General features: G+C 57.0%; 2 protein-coding genes and 1 long non-coding RNA gene across 16 annotated transcripts in view; 1 reads left to right on the top strand and 2 right to left on the bottom strand.

The window, feature by feature from the left end:
• Positions 1-15675, bottom strand: part of NDEL1 (nudE neurodevelopment protein 1 like 1) — a 100045-nt gene that overhangs the window by 8554 nt on the left and 75816 nt on the right. Inside the window, exon 9 of one of the 6 annotated variants that reach the window (XM_023244693.2) lies at positions 3835-4678. The exons of 4 other annotated variants lie outside the window; for them this stretch is intronic. In XM_023244693.2, the coding sequence (XP_023100461.2) occupies positions 4423-4678 (256 nt within the window). In that variant the 3' untranslated portion in view covers positions 3835-4422. Of the gene's footprint in view, positions 1-3834; positions 4679-8602; positions 8962-15675 lie in introns of those variants that run through there. One more of the 6 variants, XM_023244694.2, reaches the window with a different exon arrangement.
• The window catches only part of MYH10 (myosin heavy chain 10), a 131178-nt gene that overhangs the window by 103081 nt on the left and 12422 nt on the right, over positions 1-15675 (top strand). For all 9 annotated transcript variants that reach the window (XM_023244685.2, XM_023244684.2, XM_023244686.2 and 6 more), the window contains 10 exons: positions 537-708; positions 2013-2225; positions 5477-5621; positions 6936-7142; positions 9810-9914; positions 11162-11314; positions 11703-11951; positions 12209-12421; positions 14047-14259; positions 15362-15523. In XM_023244685.2, coding sequence (XP_023100453.2) covers positions 537-708; positions 2013-2225; positions 5477-5621; positions 6936-7142; positions 9810-9914; positions 11162-11314; positions 11703-11951; positions 12209-12421; positions 14047-14259; positions 15362-15523 — 1832 coding nt within the window. The remainder of the gene's footprint in view (positions 1-536; positions 709-2012; positions 2226-5476; positions 5622-6935; positions 7143-9809; positions 9915-11161; positions 11315-11702; positions 11952-12208; positions 12422-14046; positions 14260-15361; positions 15524-15675) is intronic.
• Positions 4710-6936, bottom strand: LOC123381921. Its single transcript, XR_006589497.1, has 2 exons — positions 6746-6936; positions 4710-5472 (listed from the first exon to the last, which is right to left on the bottom strand). It is a non-coding gene; the product is annotated as an uncharacterized LOC123381921 (long non-coding RNA).

Raw genomic sequence — 15675 nt, 5'->3', positions numbered from 1 at the left:
CTGCTCTGTCTCGGCCGTGTGATCAGCCCGTGGTGCCCAGTCTCCACCTTCCCACACACTGGCTCTGCTGGAGGACAGTCCTGGGAAGGGAGGGAGCGCTGGCGTAGTTGAAGAATCATCGCGGGACTGTGACACCTGCCCCCACTCTGTCCTCTGCCTCCGTGCCCAGGACCTGTAGTCCTGGGTCCTGCCAGGAACTCCCAGGGAAGGGGGATGGGGCTCTGGGCACACTGCCCTCGCCTCTGCTGAGCCCCTCTGCAAACCTGGGCCCAGCGATGGCTGTGGGCTCCCTTCCCACGAAGTGACAGAATCCACCCAGTTTCTTCCTGAAAATACCATCCTCCCACCGACCGCTCTCGCCTGCAGCTTGATCTCCGTGGGTTTCTGACGACTGAGCTGTAGACACAGTGGGGTCAAGGCAGTGGCCTCTTTTCAGTGAAATGGCGTATTTTCAGCTCGGGTCGGTTTCTCTCTCGAATTCGTTCATGTGGCCTGTCACTTGTCGGTTAAAGAGCTTCTGGGCCCTTGCCTTTCAGAACGCTTAAAGAAGGAAGAAAAGACCCGTCAGGAGCTGGAAAAGGCCAAGAGAAAGCTCGACGGAGAGACCACCGACCTGCAGGACCAGATCGCGGAGCTGCAGGCGCAGATCGACGAGCTCAAGGTCCAGCTGGCCAAGAAGGAGGAGGAGCTGCAGGGCGCGCTGGCCAGGTCCGCCCCCGCGGGGGGCCGTTACCGCGGGCTGTGCGCTCGGCAGAGCGTCCGGGGCTGGGCGCCGACGAAAACCCCGAGACGGGGACACGTAGTCTCCTTGCGGGTGTGGCACAGGAGGCTGAAAGAGCCGGGAGTCCACGGCTTGTGTCGGGGCAGCAAGAAGCACTCGTGAACCACCATCGGTGTCCACGCCTAGGGATCGCTGGTCACCGAGGTCCCTGGAAACTCCCCCCAGAAGTCCTGTTACCACACCCAGCGTTTGGTCTCCGTGTGTTAGAGAGTAATTCCACAGCGTGTTTTAGAAGTTGAGGGGAAACCCCTTTTCAGAAATGATCCCCCGCCAGGGGCGCCCGGGCCGCTCAGTCGGTTGAGCATCCGACTCTTGATTGCGGCTCAGGTCATGATCTCACGGTTCGTGAGTTCAAGCCCCACGTCGGGCTCTGTGCTGACAGCGTGGACCCTGCTTGGGGTTCTCTGTCTCTTCCCCTCCTCTCTCACCCTCTCTCTCAGTAAATAAACATTAAGAAAAAAATGAATCCCCCTCGCTCCTGGCATGATTTCCTATTGAGTTTTAAATCATTTTAGAATGGAAATCATGCCTAGTAAATATATTTATATCTAATATTTCTTTCTAAAGAAGAATTACTTGGTTACATGGTCATAGAACTTAAACTTTACCATTTATCATAAGCAAGTAAATCTCATAACAAACAGACCTCTTTTTCTGCCCTCTATCACAGTTGGTCTCATTTTGGCCAGATGTTCCGCCTTTCCTCTTGGAGGCGAGAGCTGGAATTCTGGATTCCTGTCTCTCACCCCAAGTATCCCAGCTCCTCCAGTCAGAAACTCTGCCAGCACTGAGCTAACATGCACAGCAGGTGTGAAGGCAGCAGGCCTCCTACTGACTTGCGAGAACTTCTTCGGATTTGCTGCTTCACTGTAGGCTGGACTGGACTGCCGCCCTGAGCAGTGTGCTCTTAACATTTTACTCTGGAGCGATTTTTTTTATATTCTGATCATTAAAATGAGCTTGTCTGTCCTTTTAATGGAAAACCGCAGCTCTCTGGAAAGGGGGCAGGGTTCCGTTCCGGTTCTGATGCTGCCGCTTCTGGTTCTGGCTCTGGGGCCTTCAGGTCATCGACCCCCGTGCCTCCTCCCCCTGCCCAGCAGGCCCAGCCCCGGCCACGGGCAGAGGGACCTGTGACCGGGGTCCGCTCGCAGAGGGGCACGGTGGGGGTGGGTTCCCCCCGGGGCGCTGGCGGCCGCCAGCTGAGCCCTTCTCGTGCTGGGCGATTTCGCAGGGGCGACGACGAGACGCTCCACAAGAACAACGCGCTCAAGGTGGTGCGCGAGCTGCAAGCCCAGATCGCCGAGCTGCAGGAGGACTTCGAATCGGAGAAGGCTTCGCGGAACAAGGCGGAGAAGCAGAAGCGGGACTTGAGTGAGGAGCTGGAGGCCCTGAAAACGGAGCTGGAGGACACCCTGGACACCACCGCGGCTCAGCAGGAACTTCGGTGAGTGGCGCACAGGCGGGCACCCCCTGGCGTCTGGCAGAAATGCTTCGGGCGCGGTGGCCTCCTTGGGGACACGGGGCTTTTCCTTTCCTTGTTGTTCTGAGTATTTCTTTCCCTCCGGGAAGTAATGGCCAAGGAACAGGGACGGGCAATAATGGCCAAGGAACAGGGACGAGATAGCTGTGGTTAGAAACAAACCCGTGTCTGGTGGGGGAGGGGCGGCTGGCGGGGAAGGACCAGCAGACTGAGGTGTGCGGGCTGGGATGGGATCGGGAAAAGCCACACTCCGTGACGGACGTCTCCAGGGGCAGGTGCACAGAGAGTTGGGCGGAGGCTTTGTACCAGACCCGGAAGCCTGGAGGGGCAAGTGGGTCAGACAGGATGGGCGGGGCTGTGGGCGTGGTCAGCAGAGAAGGGAGGTTCACGTTTACCAAACGGAAAAGAAGGCAGGGCAGAGGCACATGTGCCGTGTGACAGGCAAGGCCACAGCCAAGTGCAGGCGGGAAGAGTCAGGGGTGTGTGGAAGCCTCGGTGTGCCGCCCCCAGAGGGTCGCAGGGAGCTGGAGCAGCGAGTGGGAGGCGGCCCAGGGGAGGGGTTGACTGGGGCTCCTGCCGGCACTCGGTCGTGTCCTCAGGTCAGCCGCCGGGTTGTGACCTCCCAGACTGCTGCCCTGGCCTCTTCCCGCCCGTCTGTTTGCTCCTCAAGACTCCAGCTTCCCCGGGCGTGAGGGACTGGTAGACGCGGCCGGCCGCGTGCAAACAGAGGCATGCACACCTGCACCCACGTGCGCGCACACGCCCCTCTGCTCGCTTCTCCGGGGTGTCCTCGCTCTGACGTGGCAGCTGAGCTAAGGCCTGGAATGAAACACGAAGGGCGGGAGGGGAGTCACCTGTGAAGATAGGTGTGGTCAGGGAGGTAGGGAAGGACCAGCGTGTGTTCACCCGGCGGGGTGGGGGGGGTATCTGGAAAGGGGGACGTCACCGGGTCTGCAGAGAAGGCCGCTCTGAAGGTGAAGTGGCTGTCAGATAGTGGGTGTCGGCGAGGGAGTGGTCGGTGATGGAGGAGCCTCGCGATGTGTCTGGGGCTTTGCCCATGAACACGTAAGACCACGGCAGGGACGACAGGTCACGTCCCCAGAGAGAGCCGAAGCCCACGTGAGCCAGGCTGGCCCAGGCCTCCTCCCCCTCTTCAGAACAGCCCTGCTGTCGGCCGGGTTAAGTCCCGGCCTTCCCAGTAGAAGGTCTGCTTTTAAAAATATGGCAACGGGGGTGCCTGGGTGGCTCCGCCAGTTAAGCGTCCAACTTTGGCTAAAGTCATGGTTTCACGGTCCGGAGTTCAAGCCCCAAGTCAGGCTCTGTGCTGTCACAAAAGCTCAGAGCCTGGAGCCTGCTTCTGATTCTGTGTCTCCCTCTCTCTGCCCCTTCCCCGCTTGCACTGTCTCTCTCTCAAAAACCAACGTCAAAGAAAAATTCTTTTTTAATCTGGAAACCACTGAACTAGACCTTATTGAATTGTCAATTCTCAATTCTCAGCTGGTTTTTTGACCACGATAGAAAAAAAGGCTCCGGTCCTTTTTCCCCACTCCCCTCTTGAAAATAAACAAGTCGATACATGCGCACGTTTATTAAAACCAGGGACAGGCTCAAACGTAGCGCTCGTGGGTGCCGTTTTGTGAAGACTTCCGGTTGTCCGCAGCTCCGGGGTCTTGGTGCTGGCGTGAGCCGCTCTGACCAAGGACCCCCCTGCCTCCCCACCGGCTCCTCCCCGTGCGTGTTTCCCCGGGTCGATGTGAAAGTAACCAAACTTGGCACAAACTCTCTGGAGGACTTCCCGTGAAAGACGAAAAACAGTTGGGTGGCTCAGCCTGGAGGGGGGGCCGTGCAAGACTCCTGGTTTCATGTAGGAATTCGTACCCGGAGGACCGTGCCCCGCTAGCGGGAGAAATGACGTTGCCGTGTGATGGCCGACAGCACGGATCATTCACAGGGCCAAAGTGGCCGGATGCGGTGTCCGGCCTGGCCGGGCTGACGCTTACGTCTGGCGACCTCCCCCCTCTACCAAGTCCTTCCCCTCGAGGAGACTCAGGGACAGGCCCCCACCCCCAGGGTCGAGCCCAGTGAGACCACAGAGAATCTTCTGATCCCTTCTGTCCGGCTGCCTGTGAGCACCGGTCAAGGGAGGAGAACGTGCCCCGGGTCAGCACCCGAGTCCCCATCCTAACTGCTGATGCGCTTGAACCTCGGCGCGAGTTTGCCAGCGAGTTTGCCAGAGTTCTTCAGGCCGGTCGTAAAGTCCCAGCCACTCTGAACCCTGATGTCTGCAGCTTGCGCGGGGGTGGGATTTGCCGTGCTGGTTTCGGGCTTCATCAAGCTCTATGCTTCTGGTAAAGATGGCACTGGGACGGACAGATCTGTGAAGTCTTCTTCCAGTTAGCGAGGTCACCACCCTACACCTGTTGCAGCAAATGACAAAAACGCTGGAAAACCACGTAAAGATGTTTAATGTTAACATGATCTTCGTTCCCTAAATGCAGGTTAGAGCAGACCTCGATTTATCTCAGGATCCTAACTACAGCTATGTCACAGGGACGGGGAGAGTCCTGCCTCCGTTGGGACGCGCCGTCCTGTGATGCGGCCTCCCCCACCCTTAGCTCTGGAAAGCCACTTGGGGACCCACCTTTTCCAGCTGCAGTGAGACATCCGCTGGGGTTGTGGCAGGCAGCTGGCCATCTGGCCTTAACCAGCTCCTGCCCCCCGCCACCGTCTGGTGACCGTAAGGACGAGCACTGTGTCTGACCGTACGTCAGACGGAGGAGTTGAGGGGAGCTGAACTCTCTCTGGAGGGATCCCCAGGGTCACAGCAGACACACGGCTTTCCGGGACCTACCAGACCAGATAGTTATCAAAGGAACTGAGGGGATATCTTTTGCGTGACGATGGCGACACCCCAAATATAGTGAGGGCCGTTCTAGGCCAGGGCCTGTGCCCAGTACTTCCCCCGTGTGACCCTCACAGCCTCGTGAGGCCAGGGTTCGGTTGTGACCCTCGTGCTGGGGGTGCAGAAGCCGAGGTTGAGGGTTAACGTCGTGCGGGGTCGCGGAGTTGGGAAGCATCACACCGTGTCCGTCGCCTCGGGGGGAGACTGATGTTCTGCGTGAGACAAAACCACAGCTTCACTGTGTGCTTGATCGTGTTCTAAGTCGGTCCGTCGGTTAATTCTGAGCCGCTTTCTCTACGATGTGTCCGTCTAGCACCAAACGTGAACAAGAGGTGGCAGAGTTGAAGAAGGCTCTGGAGGAAGAGACCAGGAACCACGAAGCCCAAATCCAGGACATGCGACAGAGACACGCCACAGCCCTGGAGGAGCTCTCAGAGCAGCTGGAACAGGCCAAGAGGGTGAGAGGGGCAGGCGCGTGGGCCCGTGTCCTGCAGGAGATCAGCCATCGGGCGCACATCCGTCCAGTCGGTGCTGAGCCCGGCCTCGGCACGGCCGTGGGGGCTGACACGGCCGGCAGCTCGCAGGGCGCTGCATACCCGAGGGGTCACGGGCCCTTGACTTTTTGTTGTTTTTTTCAATAACCGGGGGGACCCGGCGGCCGTCTCCAATCCCGTTCCTCCCAGGGCTGCCCTCCACCAGCGCCCCCCGTCCCGATGGCCACGCTCAAAACCCTTGAGCGCTCTGTGCCTGTCCCCATCTGCGGCCAGCCGGTCCCCAGGCCCCGTGGCCATTTCACGTGTCCCTCATGCTCTCCTCCTTCCTCCCGCCTCTGGCGGTCTGAAGCCACCACACGCGGTGTCGCCCTCCTTTCACTGCCATCCCCGTCCCGAGTCTCACACAGGCTTCCGTCCTGACAACACAGCAGCTCGTCCCCCCGCTGACCCCCGGGGCAGACGGGCGTCCTTCCCCATTCCTCCCCGTCGCCCTTCCTTCGTGCCTTCTGCTCCCGCTCCGGGGCCCCCTTCTGTCCTCCGCGGGTCCACACGTGCGCTCTCGGTATTAACGTTGACTGGACGTGCACATTTGCATGTGTCTGTCACCGTGCTCAGTACACCGCGTGCGTTGCCTTTAACCGTCACCACAACCTTGTGCGGTAGACTCTCGACTGTCATTTCCGTTCAGAGGATGAGGAAACTGAGGCCGGCAGGGTCAGGAAACTAATCGAGGGTCACACAGCCAGAACGTGGAACGGCAGAGTGAAGCCGGGCACTCAGGCCCCAGAGCCCCCACGCGACCCCCAGCTGCACCACCTGAAAAGCCCATCCCCAGGCCCCCCACGAGGCGATCCCTGCAGCCGTGCAACCTGTTGTGGTCACCCCGGCACTGACACCCCTGTGTTAGTCTTACCCCAGCCACAGGGGTCTCAGCTCCTCACTAAGAATAGTTTTCTCAACGGAACACGTTTTCTAGAAAGGATAACCCGAGTGGATGATTACATGACGGGATGTACCCCGAGTCGCCCCCACGCTGACCAGGATGAATTCCGTGGCGTACTGAGCCCCCACACGTCTGGCTCTCTTACCCCGGGCAGGGAGTACAGGGCATTTCCTCCATAGAGATCTCCATGCTCGGGGAGAGCGGAGGTTTTCATTCGCTCGCTCCGATGCTGAGTGCAGCCCGGGTATCGGGCACCATCCTGCTGATACAAAAAGCAGCGCCTTGTATGGAGTGTTCTAAAAATACTGGCAAATTTCTCTTCCCTCCCCTCCTAGTTCAAGGCAAATCTGGAGAAGAACAAGCAGGGCCTGGAGACTGACAACAAAGAGCTGGCGTGTGAGGTCAAGGTGCTGCAGCAGGTCAAGGCCGAGTCTGAGCACAAGAGGAAGAAACTGGACGCGCAGGTGCAGGAGCTCCACGCCAAGGTCTCGGAAGGAGACAGACTCCGGGTGGAGCTGGCCGAGAAAGCAAACAAGTTACAGGTGAGCCCGGAAAACCCAACTCGGGACGCACCCGCGGCGGCCTGTCCGCAACTGTCGAGCCCCTTGGGGACCGCTGCCGTCAGGGGTGCGTGGTGTGTTTAGGTTCAGTCCTACTAGGTATCTCAGGGACGGACAGCACAAATTGGCCTTAATTGTAGTAAATCCCACACTGAACAGTGGGTATAGCTTTGGGCTTTAAACACAACTTCAGCTGCTCCGTTAGACCAGTCAGTAAGACAAGTGGGGCAGTGGGCGCAGAAACGGGTGCCTAGTGTTGGTGCTAACTTGCGAAAACTGGATTTTTTATACACTGCTGGTCCAGGTATAAATTGAGACAATGTTTTCTAAAGAACAGGTCAGCAGTTTTGGTGTCACGGGCCTTAAAAATATGAACACCCTGGGGCGCCTGGCTGGCTCAGTGGGTAGAGTGTGTGACTCCTGATGTCAGGGTTGTGAGTTCAAGCCCCACACTGGGTGTAGAGATTACTTAAAAGTAAAATCTTGGGAGTGCCTGGCTGGCTCAGTCAGTTAGGCGTCTGGCTGTTGGTTTCGGCTCAGGTCGTGATCTCATGGTTTGTGAGTTTGAGCCCCTCTTTAGGCTCTACCCTGATGGTGCAGAGCCTCTCCCTCCCTCCCTCTCTGCCCCTCCCCCACTTGTTCTCTCTCTCCCTCTCCCCCACCCCCACGCGCTCTCTCAAATATTTACAAAATTAAAATCCTGAAAAAGAAAAGACAGTTCGCATACATACGAAAGACAAAGACACGTGTACGTATAGGATACCGTACGGTCCAATAGCGTGATGTCTAGTAACGTAACCCAGGGAGGTAAGGGTCACACACAGACTCTGCTTCCGAGAATGCTCGTTGCAGGAACGTGTACGAAAGAGCGTAATTGGAATAACTTTCATGTCCAAGTGTGGAATCCTACGCCACCAATAAAGACGAGACGATAGATGAATGTCTGCGGGTGAGAAAAGACGCACGTCCCGTGGTGCTGCACTAGAAACGGCTTCCAGAGCCGAGCTATGCCAGACGCCCGAGACCACCGGGCGGACTCCCAGGACTCCGCACGGGGGCCTGCCCACGGCCATATTTATCACAGTGAAAGGATACAGAGCGAATCAGTAAAGGGAAAAGGCGGGAGGCCCTGAGGAAACCAGGTGCGAGCTCCCAGCAGGCCCCCTTGGGGGCAGGGAGCTGGGCCGGCACGTGGGCCGTCCTTTCCACGCGGAAGCTCGCGGAGCCTCGGGGCCCAGCGGTTTGGTTGGGGGCTGGTCCCGACGGCCCCACTGCCTGACTCCCAGAAGGCAGGCACGCGTCCGGCACACGGCACGGTGTTTACACGAGCCGCTTTGTGCAAACGGCCCGGGGAGCCGTTCTATTTTAGGGAATGGTAGGCGCTCTCCGAGGGCCGGGCGAGGGCCGGGCCGGCGTTGCCAACAGGCCTTTCTAAGGGGAGCGGTCTCGGGCCTCCCTGTTAACTCTTGCCTGTCCGGGGAGGTGTTCTCCAGAGAGAGGCCGTTACACAGTGTTACTAACGTCATCATACGTTACCGTCCGGGTGGCAGGGAGGCGAGGCAAGTGACCCTCGTGGGCGCCTGTGGACGCTCTCTCCTTCCGTCCTTACGTCACCCCCTGGGCGCGTCGGGCTGATGAGGAACGTGAAGCTAAGGTGAGGAGCTGGCTGCCGTCTGGCCGCTCCCCTGCAGGTGACGGAGCCCGAGCTGAAGGCTGGAGGTCTGTCTCTGGCGAGTCCAGAGCCTTCCGCCACCACACTGTCGCCAAGACTGTTGGCACGTGCCCTCTCCAGAGGATGTTGCTAAAACGAGTAAAAACAGGAATGTCGTTGGCCTGCCTTACGTGTACGGAGACGCCCTCTGCGCACCTTCCCTTCGCTAATGCGACCGAGGGTCAAACCGGAGTGAAGGGCCACCTGTCGTCCCTACCCTTCTCCCCACTACCTGCTCCGCTCACAAAGAATTACAAAAGGTCTCCTACTGTGGGGATTTGGTGGGGGAGGAGCAGGTTAGAGCCCCACGAAGGACGAAAAAGCAACAATGTTTTTACCACGTCGTTATGAAATCTGGCCTTAAGACTATAGCTAAATATTCCTGATAAATCTGTACCACCAGATTTTTAAGCTTAAAAAGAACTTTAGATGGGGTACGAGAACTTACACTCCTCTAAATCCCTGTAACTCTAGAAGACTAGGAATTTACTTGCACCCCTAACACAGGGTTAATGCATCTCAGTGTGAAAAAGGATTAAATAACAGTGCCTGCTGATCTGGGAGCCTCTTCACATAGCAGAGGAGCCAGAGAGAGAATTTAGTGCAATCTTTGTTTCTTCATGATAAAAAACAAGACGGTGAGCAGGAATGCGGAGAACCGCGCTCCGTGCACGGGCTCTGCCGTTACATTCCTCCCTGTCCTTCCAGCAGGGACTCTGACGTTGTCTGCGGCGGCTGGCACGGTGCCTGCCTCTGTGGGCACTGTTGGGAGGCATCGCCTGTGATGGAAGTCCTCCTTGGGTTTGGGGGTTTCAGGATCCCTCCTCCTCCCCCGGAAACACTGCTGTATTTGTGTGCGTTGAAGAGTGGTGAGGCCGGACCTTTCTGTCTGCTTCCTGTCGCATCACGCTGAATCTTGTATTCCTTCCTCCTTGCAGAATGAATTGGATAATGTCTCCACGCTTCTGGAAGAAGCCGAGAAGAAGGGTATTAAATTTGCCAAGGACGCAGCCAGTCTGGAATCTCAACTACAGGACACACAGGTATTCTGGGGGGTGAAGGCCCTTGGTCACAGCTCCGCCGGTTCTGTAATCTACAAGTCCGTGGAACAGGCCAGCCCCACAATTGCTTTCTTACCATCTCTGGTTTTGTGCTCAACTTTTATTTGGAGCCATCTTGCACATCCTAACGGGCCTTGATGCTCAGGAAGTCTCTGGGGCTCAGTTATCTGGACGCAGAGCCCTCAGCGTCTGGCAGGCTTGTGGGCACCAGCGGGCACCGCCTGGAACATGGTTCACTGAGCAGCGGTCCTACTGCGCACACAAGTATAGCCGGCTGTTTTAAATAAGAATGTTTTTTTGTGGTCGAAATTACGTTACACTGACCTAATAGTCCATTTCATAAAAAGGTAGGTTGAGGCCTTCTTATCGAAACATGTTAGGGATGTCTTCACGTCAGACAGAAGTTAGGATGACAGCTTTGATATGAAAATAACGCAGCACTTTCTTCTTGGAGTTTCACATCTTCTTTTTATTAAATGTGCTAACTTTATAAGAACGTTGATTTGCTAGGTGCTGGGGATACAGGGGTAAACATCTCTTGGAGCTTACACTGTGACAGGGCACATCCCGGTCAGTGAGACTATGGGAGACCAGGGGCGGGTCACGGGAATCAGTCTGGCAGGAAGTTTGTAAAGGACAGACAGCTGACGGGTTGCCCGATACTGGAGGTAAGCATAATGAGAAATGCCAAGTGCCTCAACTAAGGGACAGAGGAGTGGGGAGAAAGGTCTGCCAAAAGTACGGAGATGCTGGAGACGGAGGCGTCTCGGGCCACTCAGCTCCTGGCCTGGGTGCCTGCGGTGAACGGCACTGCTGTTCCTCAAGGACAAGTTGAAAGCAGTGTTTGGGGGGCGCCTGGGTGGTTCAGTTAAGTGCCTGACTCTTGATTTTGGCTCAGGTCGTGATCTTGCAGTTCACGAATTTGAGCCCCACGTAGGCGCCCGCCTGGGATTCTCTCTCCCTCTGCCCACCCCCCGCCCCGGTCGCTCACTGTCTCTCTCAAAACAAATAAACATTTAAAACAGGATTTTTAAAAAGCAATATTTCTGTTAAGATCGTCTATAAAATTATCAGGCGTGTTTTTAAATCATTTCTGTTTCTTAAGATCACGGGGTAGTTGTGACCCACTGAGGCGCTGTGTTTTTTGTGCCGTGACTTTGTTTTTAAGAAAGGTGTTTCTGTTCAGTGATCGATGTAACTCCGGTATCGACCTCTTGTGAAATAAACAGGAGCTTCTTCAGGAGGAGACGCGCCAAAAGCTGAACCTGAGCAGTCGCATCCGGCAGCTGGAGGAGGAGAAGAACGGCCTCCAGGAGCAGCAGGAGGAGGAAGAGGAGGCCAGGAAGAACCTGGAGAAACAAGTGCTGGCCCTGCAGTCTCAGGTGCGCGTGTGCCCGCGGATGCCGCGGGGGCCTGGAGGTGTGCGCTCAGCGACTAACTAACGTCCTCTCCGTCCTACGGTTAAGTAGGCTGTACGAAACTAAGCCCCGTAAGCGTGTTCTCTGACCCAGCCAAGTGCCGGTACTCCGGGGAGGGTGTGGGAAGCCTCGACAGTGACCTCGGACTGGGTCCGCTGTGCAAGGACGCAGACCAGCCATCCTCTTAACGATGATGAGCTAAGACACCGTTACAGTCTGAGCCTCGTTTGCTCGCAGTCACGTATTGATTTATACGTCTTTTCTCCAAATATGGAAAACGAGCTTTCTCTGTTCCTCACCTGTAAAAGTCACTGGCGTTGTTTAACGTGGGTCTCCCTTCCCGTACAACCAGCTGACCGATACCAAGAAGAAAGTAGACGATGACTTAGGAACAATTGAAAGTTTGGAAGAAGCCAGAAAGAAGCTCCTGAAGGACGCGGAGGCGCTGGGCCAGCGCCTGGAGGAGAAGGCTTCGGCCTACGACAAGCTGGAGAAGACCAAAAACCGCCTACAGCAGGAGCTCGACGACCTGACGGTGGACCTGGACCAACAGCGCCAGATCGCCTCCAACTTGGAGAAGAAGCAGAAGAAGTTCGACCAGGTGGGCCCTGCGTCCCTGCGTCCCAGGGCCAGCGCCACACGCTGCCGCCTCCTGGCAGACGCTCTTGTTGTCGTGGTTTAAAATAATCTTCGTGTTTATACGTATTTGTAGAAAATTGGAAAGGGAGAAAAGCAGAAAGAAATGGCGCCCATGAACCACAGTAGGGGGCTCAGCAGGAAGTCAGACACACAGTGAATGGGAGGCGTGTTTGTCGCTTTCGCGTTGTTTCTAACGTGTCCCGACACCGTTCCGTGCAGCTGTTAGCAGAAGAGAAGAACATCTCTGCTCGCTACGCAGAGGAGCGAGACCGCGCGGAGGCAGAGGCCAGGGAGAAGGAAACCAAAGCCCTGTCCCTGGCGCGGGCCCTCGAGGAGGCCCTGGAGGCCAAGGAGGAGTACGAGAGGCAGAACAAGCAGCTTCGAGCGGACATGGAAGACCTGATGAGCTCCAAGGACGACGTGGGGAAGAACGTGAGTATCCCAGGGACCCGGCCCCCCGCGGGGGAGGATCTGGGAAGGCGCCTCCCGACAGCGCAGGAGCATGGCGGTGTCCTGGCCTGTGCACGGATGGGGACTAAGGTCTCCCGGGACAAGCTGTCGGACCCTACGGTCTGTGCTCGGTTCTTGGTACCTGAGCCACGAGTTCTCGTAGCGGCCCTGACCGATGGTGACGCTTGGTTTATTCCTGTCACCTTCACGCCCCCCCCCCCCACCCTACATCCTGGCAGGAATGTCACTGTTCCCGAGTCACAGGGAGTTCCCAAGCACAGGTACCACGAGGTCCCCCCGGGCCAAGGACAGCGGCCCCTGTCCTTCCTGGCCCGGGCCTTCCCAGCTGAGACTCTTGGTTTTCCCTGAAGGCTTCAAGTGCTTTGGGGGCTTGTTGACAGTCTGGAAGTTTCTGTGATGCTGTCCTTTACTGCATACACGCTCTACAAGAGCCAGGGTGATGTTTATTTGTCCCACACCCCTCAGGTGTATGAGGTGTGGAGGATTGTGAGGCTGGGCTGGGGACGGAAGCAGTGTGTTCTCCCCAGGAGGAGCCACTTAACCTCCTGATCTGTATCATCTGCCAGACAATGTTGCACTTGCCCTGTCTCAGGAAGCTGCGACATAGGGGCTCTCTGGCCACATCATAAAGGAGGGAAGACTCTCCTCCCTTCCTGTTGGGTCTCCTACAGCCCGGTGCCCGGAGAGTCAGCCCCATGGACAAGAGGCTGCCTAGACTAGAAGTGGCCGTGATGGCATAGTCGTACGTAGACGACTCCACAATGACTTTGTTTTTTTTTCTTTTTTTTTTTAATTAAGTAACCTTCTATGCCCAATGTGAGGCTCAAACTCACAACTCCACAATCAAGAGGTTCACGCTCCACCGACTAAGCCAGCCAGGCACCCAGCTTTCTCGTTCCTTTTAGTTTTCACTAGAATAATGGACAGACCTCACTTTGGTGCCTAAGCAGCAGCAGGGGCTGCGGGGCCTCCCCTGCCACGTCTCCTGCTGCCCCCGGGAGAGGCGGCGTGGCCGCCTGAGAGGTGTCTCGGGGACGGATCAGAGGGGACGCGGGGCAGACGCGCTCGGCACCGAGAACTAGGTGGGGGTGTGTGGTGGCGAAGGTCGGGCCACTTCTCACGCGACCCCCGCTCCACAGGCCTGACACACCTAAGTAGTTACAAGTTCCCACGTACATCTGCAGCGCAGGTGAGGTTTTCACAGCAAGATGGGATCTCCCACAGCACCTTTCACGCGCAGACAGCAGGCAGAGGGCCAGTCCACAGACGGGCTCCTCGGACACCGTGCTCTGTTCATCGTTCTTTGGCTTTTAAAGACGTCTCCACTTCAAGGTCAGCGGAGAAGACCTTACTGATGATAGAGCACGAGTGATCCATCAGGAGCTCCGTGCTGCCGTCTGAATAGCGTGCTCCAAAACGGGGGACGGCAGGGCCGTAGCAGGAGCGGGGCCAGGAAGCTGGCCCAGGAGGGACCAGAGCGGCCTTCGTGCCCTGCGGGGGCCTGTAACCGATGAGAACACAGACCACTGTCCTTGTCCGTGCCTCTGCCAAGGCTCAGCCCTGTGCCGCTGCCTCCTGTGGTTTAGGTGCACGAACTTGAGAAGTCCAAACGGGCGCTAGAGCAGCAGGTGGAGGAGATGAGGACCCAGCTGGAGGAGCTGGAAGATGAACTTCAGGCCACGGAGGACGCCAAGCTTCGCCTAGAGGTCAACATGCAGGCCATGAAGGCCCAGTTTGAGAGGGACCTGCAGACCAGAGATGAACAGAACGAGGAGAAGAAGCGGCTGCTGGTTAAACAGGTGAGCGGAAGGACGCAGGGCCCCCGGGGACGAGCCTGTCTGGTCTCCAAGTCCGGTTGTGGGTCCATATGCTGCTGGTTCGTGTCGGCCCACGTCAGCTGGAGCTAAATCCATTTATGTCCTCGTTTGATTAGCTTATTCTCTGAAATCTAATGTAATTATTTTTGGTTTCCTGTTTCTCAGACAACAGCACTGCTGTTGACAAACCAGGAGATTTACTGATGACTCGATAGGCCTCGTGTGGTGGGATGTCCAAGAACATGTGGTTGGGTGCAAATTCCGTGACTGTCAAAACGTGCGGGCAAAGGAAAGAACCCGGATGCCCCTTGCAAGGGGACGTTTGCCTCACATCCCTTGTTGGGAAAAGGAAAACCGGATGCTTACATTTTTTGGTTTTAAAAAGTTGCTGGGCATTTAGAATTTTGTATAGTTTTCCGAACGTATGTAAAACTTCTAATTTTAAAAGTTTAGTTTAAAATCTAATTGTGGATATTTTGACAGTCCCTTGGAGTTTGTGGTATCGGGTCTTGGATCTGGAATACATTGGTCTTACTTTGTTACTTTCACTGCACCGGCATTTAGCACACTAGTCACTTCTTGCCAGATAGTCACCTCCTACTTGGTGACTTCAAAGAGCATGTATTTTGCTCCCAGTTTCTGTGGGTCAGTAATTCTGAACCGACGGGGCCAGGTGCATCATCTGAAGGCCAGGCCTGGGCTCGGGGACCCACGTCCGAGCTGGCTCCCCTCGGGTATTGGGGCCTGAGACCTCGGCACCTGGCCGCCTGGGCGTCCCCGGATGAAACCACCCCAAGAAAATGTCTCCTGGCTTTCCACTGTGTCGTGCCACCTCGGCCGGGAGCTGGAGGTTGGAGGGGAAGGGCTCTGCCTCCTGTGTGCCATCACGTGGGGGGGGGGGGGGGGGGAGTGGTGCGTACAGGGTTTTCGGCTTAAAGGCCTCTTTGAACAAACTGCAGCTCCTGGGCTTTTCTGTTATTAACGACGGCTGCTCCGGAGCAGAGAGCACCTACGATGACAGGCTGCCGATCCCCGTGTGGGGACACCTGGGTCTGGCCAGACATAACCCCGGTGCCTCCGTTAGGTGCGGGAGCTGGAGGCGGAGCTGGAGGACGAGCGGAAGCAGCGGGCGCTGGCGGTCGCGTCCAAGAAGAAACTGGAAATAGACCTGAAGGACCTGGAAGCTCAGATGGAGGCCGCGAACAAAGCCAGGGACGAGGTGGTCAAGCAGCTCCGCAAGCTTCAGGTGCGTGCGGCCAGCGGGCTCTGACGGAGCACGCGGTGGCCGGGTTGCGGGCCGCAGAGGCGGCACGCGTGCATCTCGTGTCTGCGGGCCGCGCGTGGCCCCTCAGCAAGTCCGGGACACGGCCCCTGGAGACGCTGAGCTACGCGCGAGCC

Source organism: Felis catus, chromosome E1, assembly GCF_018350175.1.
Source record: "Felis catus isolate Fca126 chromosome E1, F.catus_Fca126_mat1.0, whole genome shotgun sequence".
Taxonomy (NCBI): Eukaryota; Metazoa; Chordata; class Mammalia; order Carnivora; family Felidae; genus Felis; species Felis catus.
Note: the sequence above shows the minus strand (reverse complement) of the source record. Positions and strands in the feature narration are given on the sequence as shown.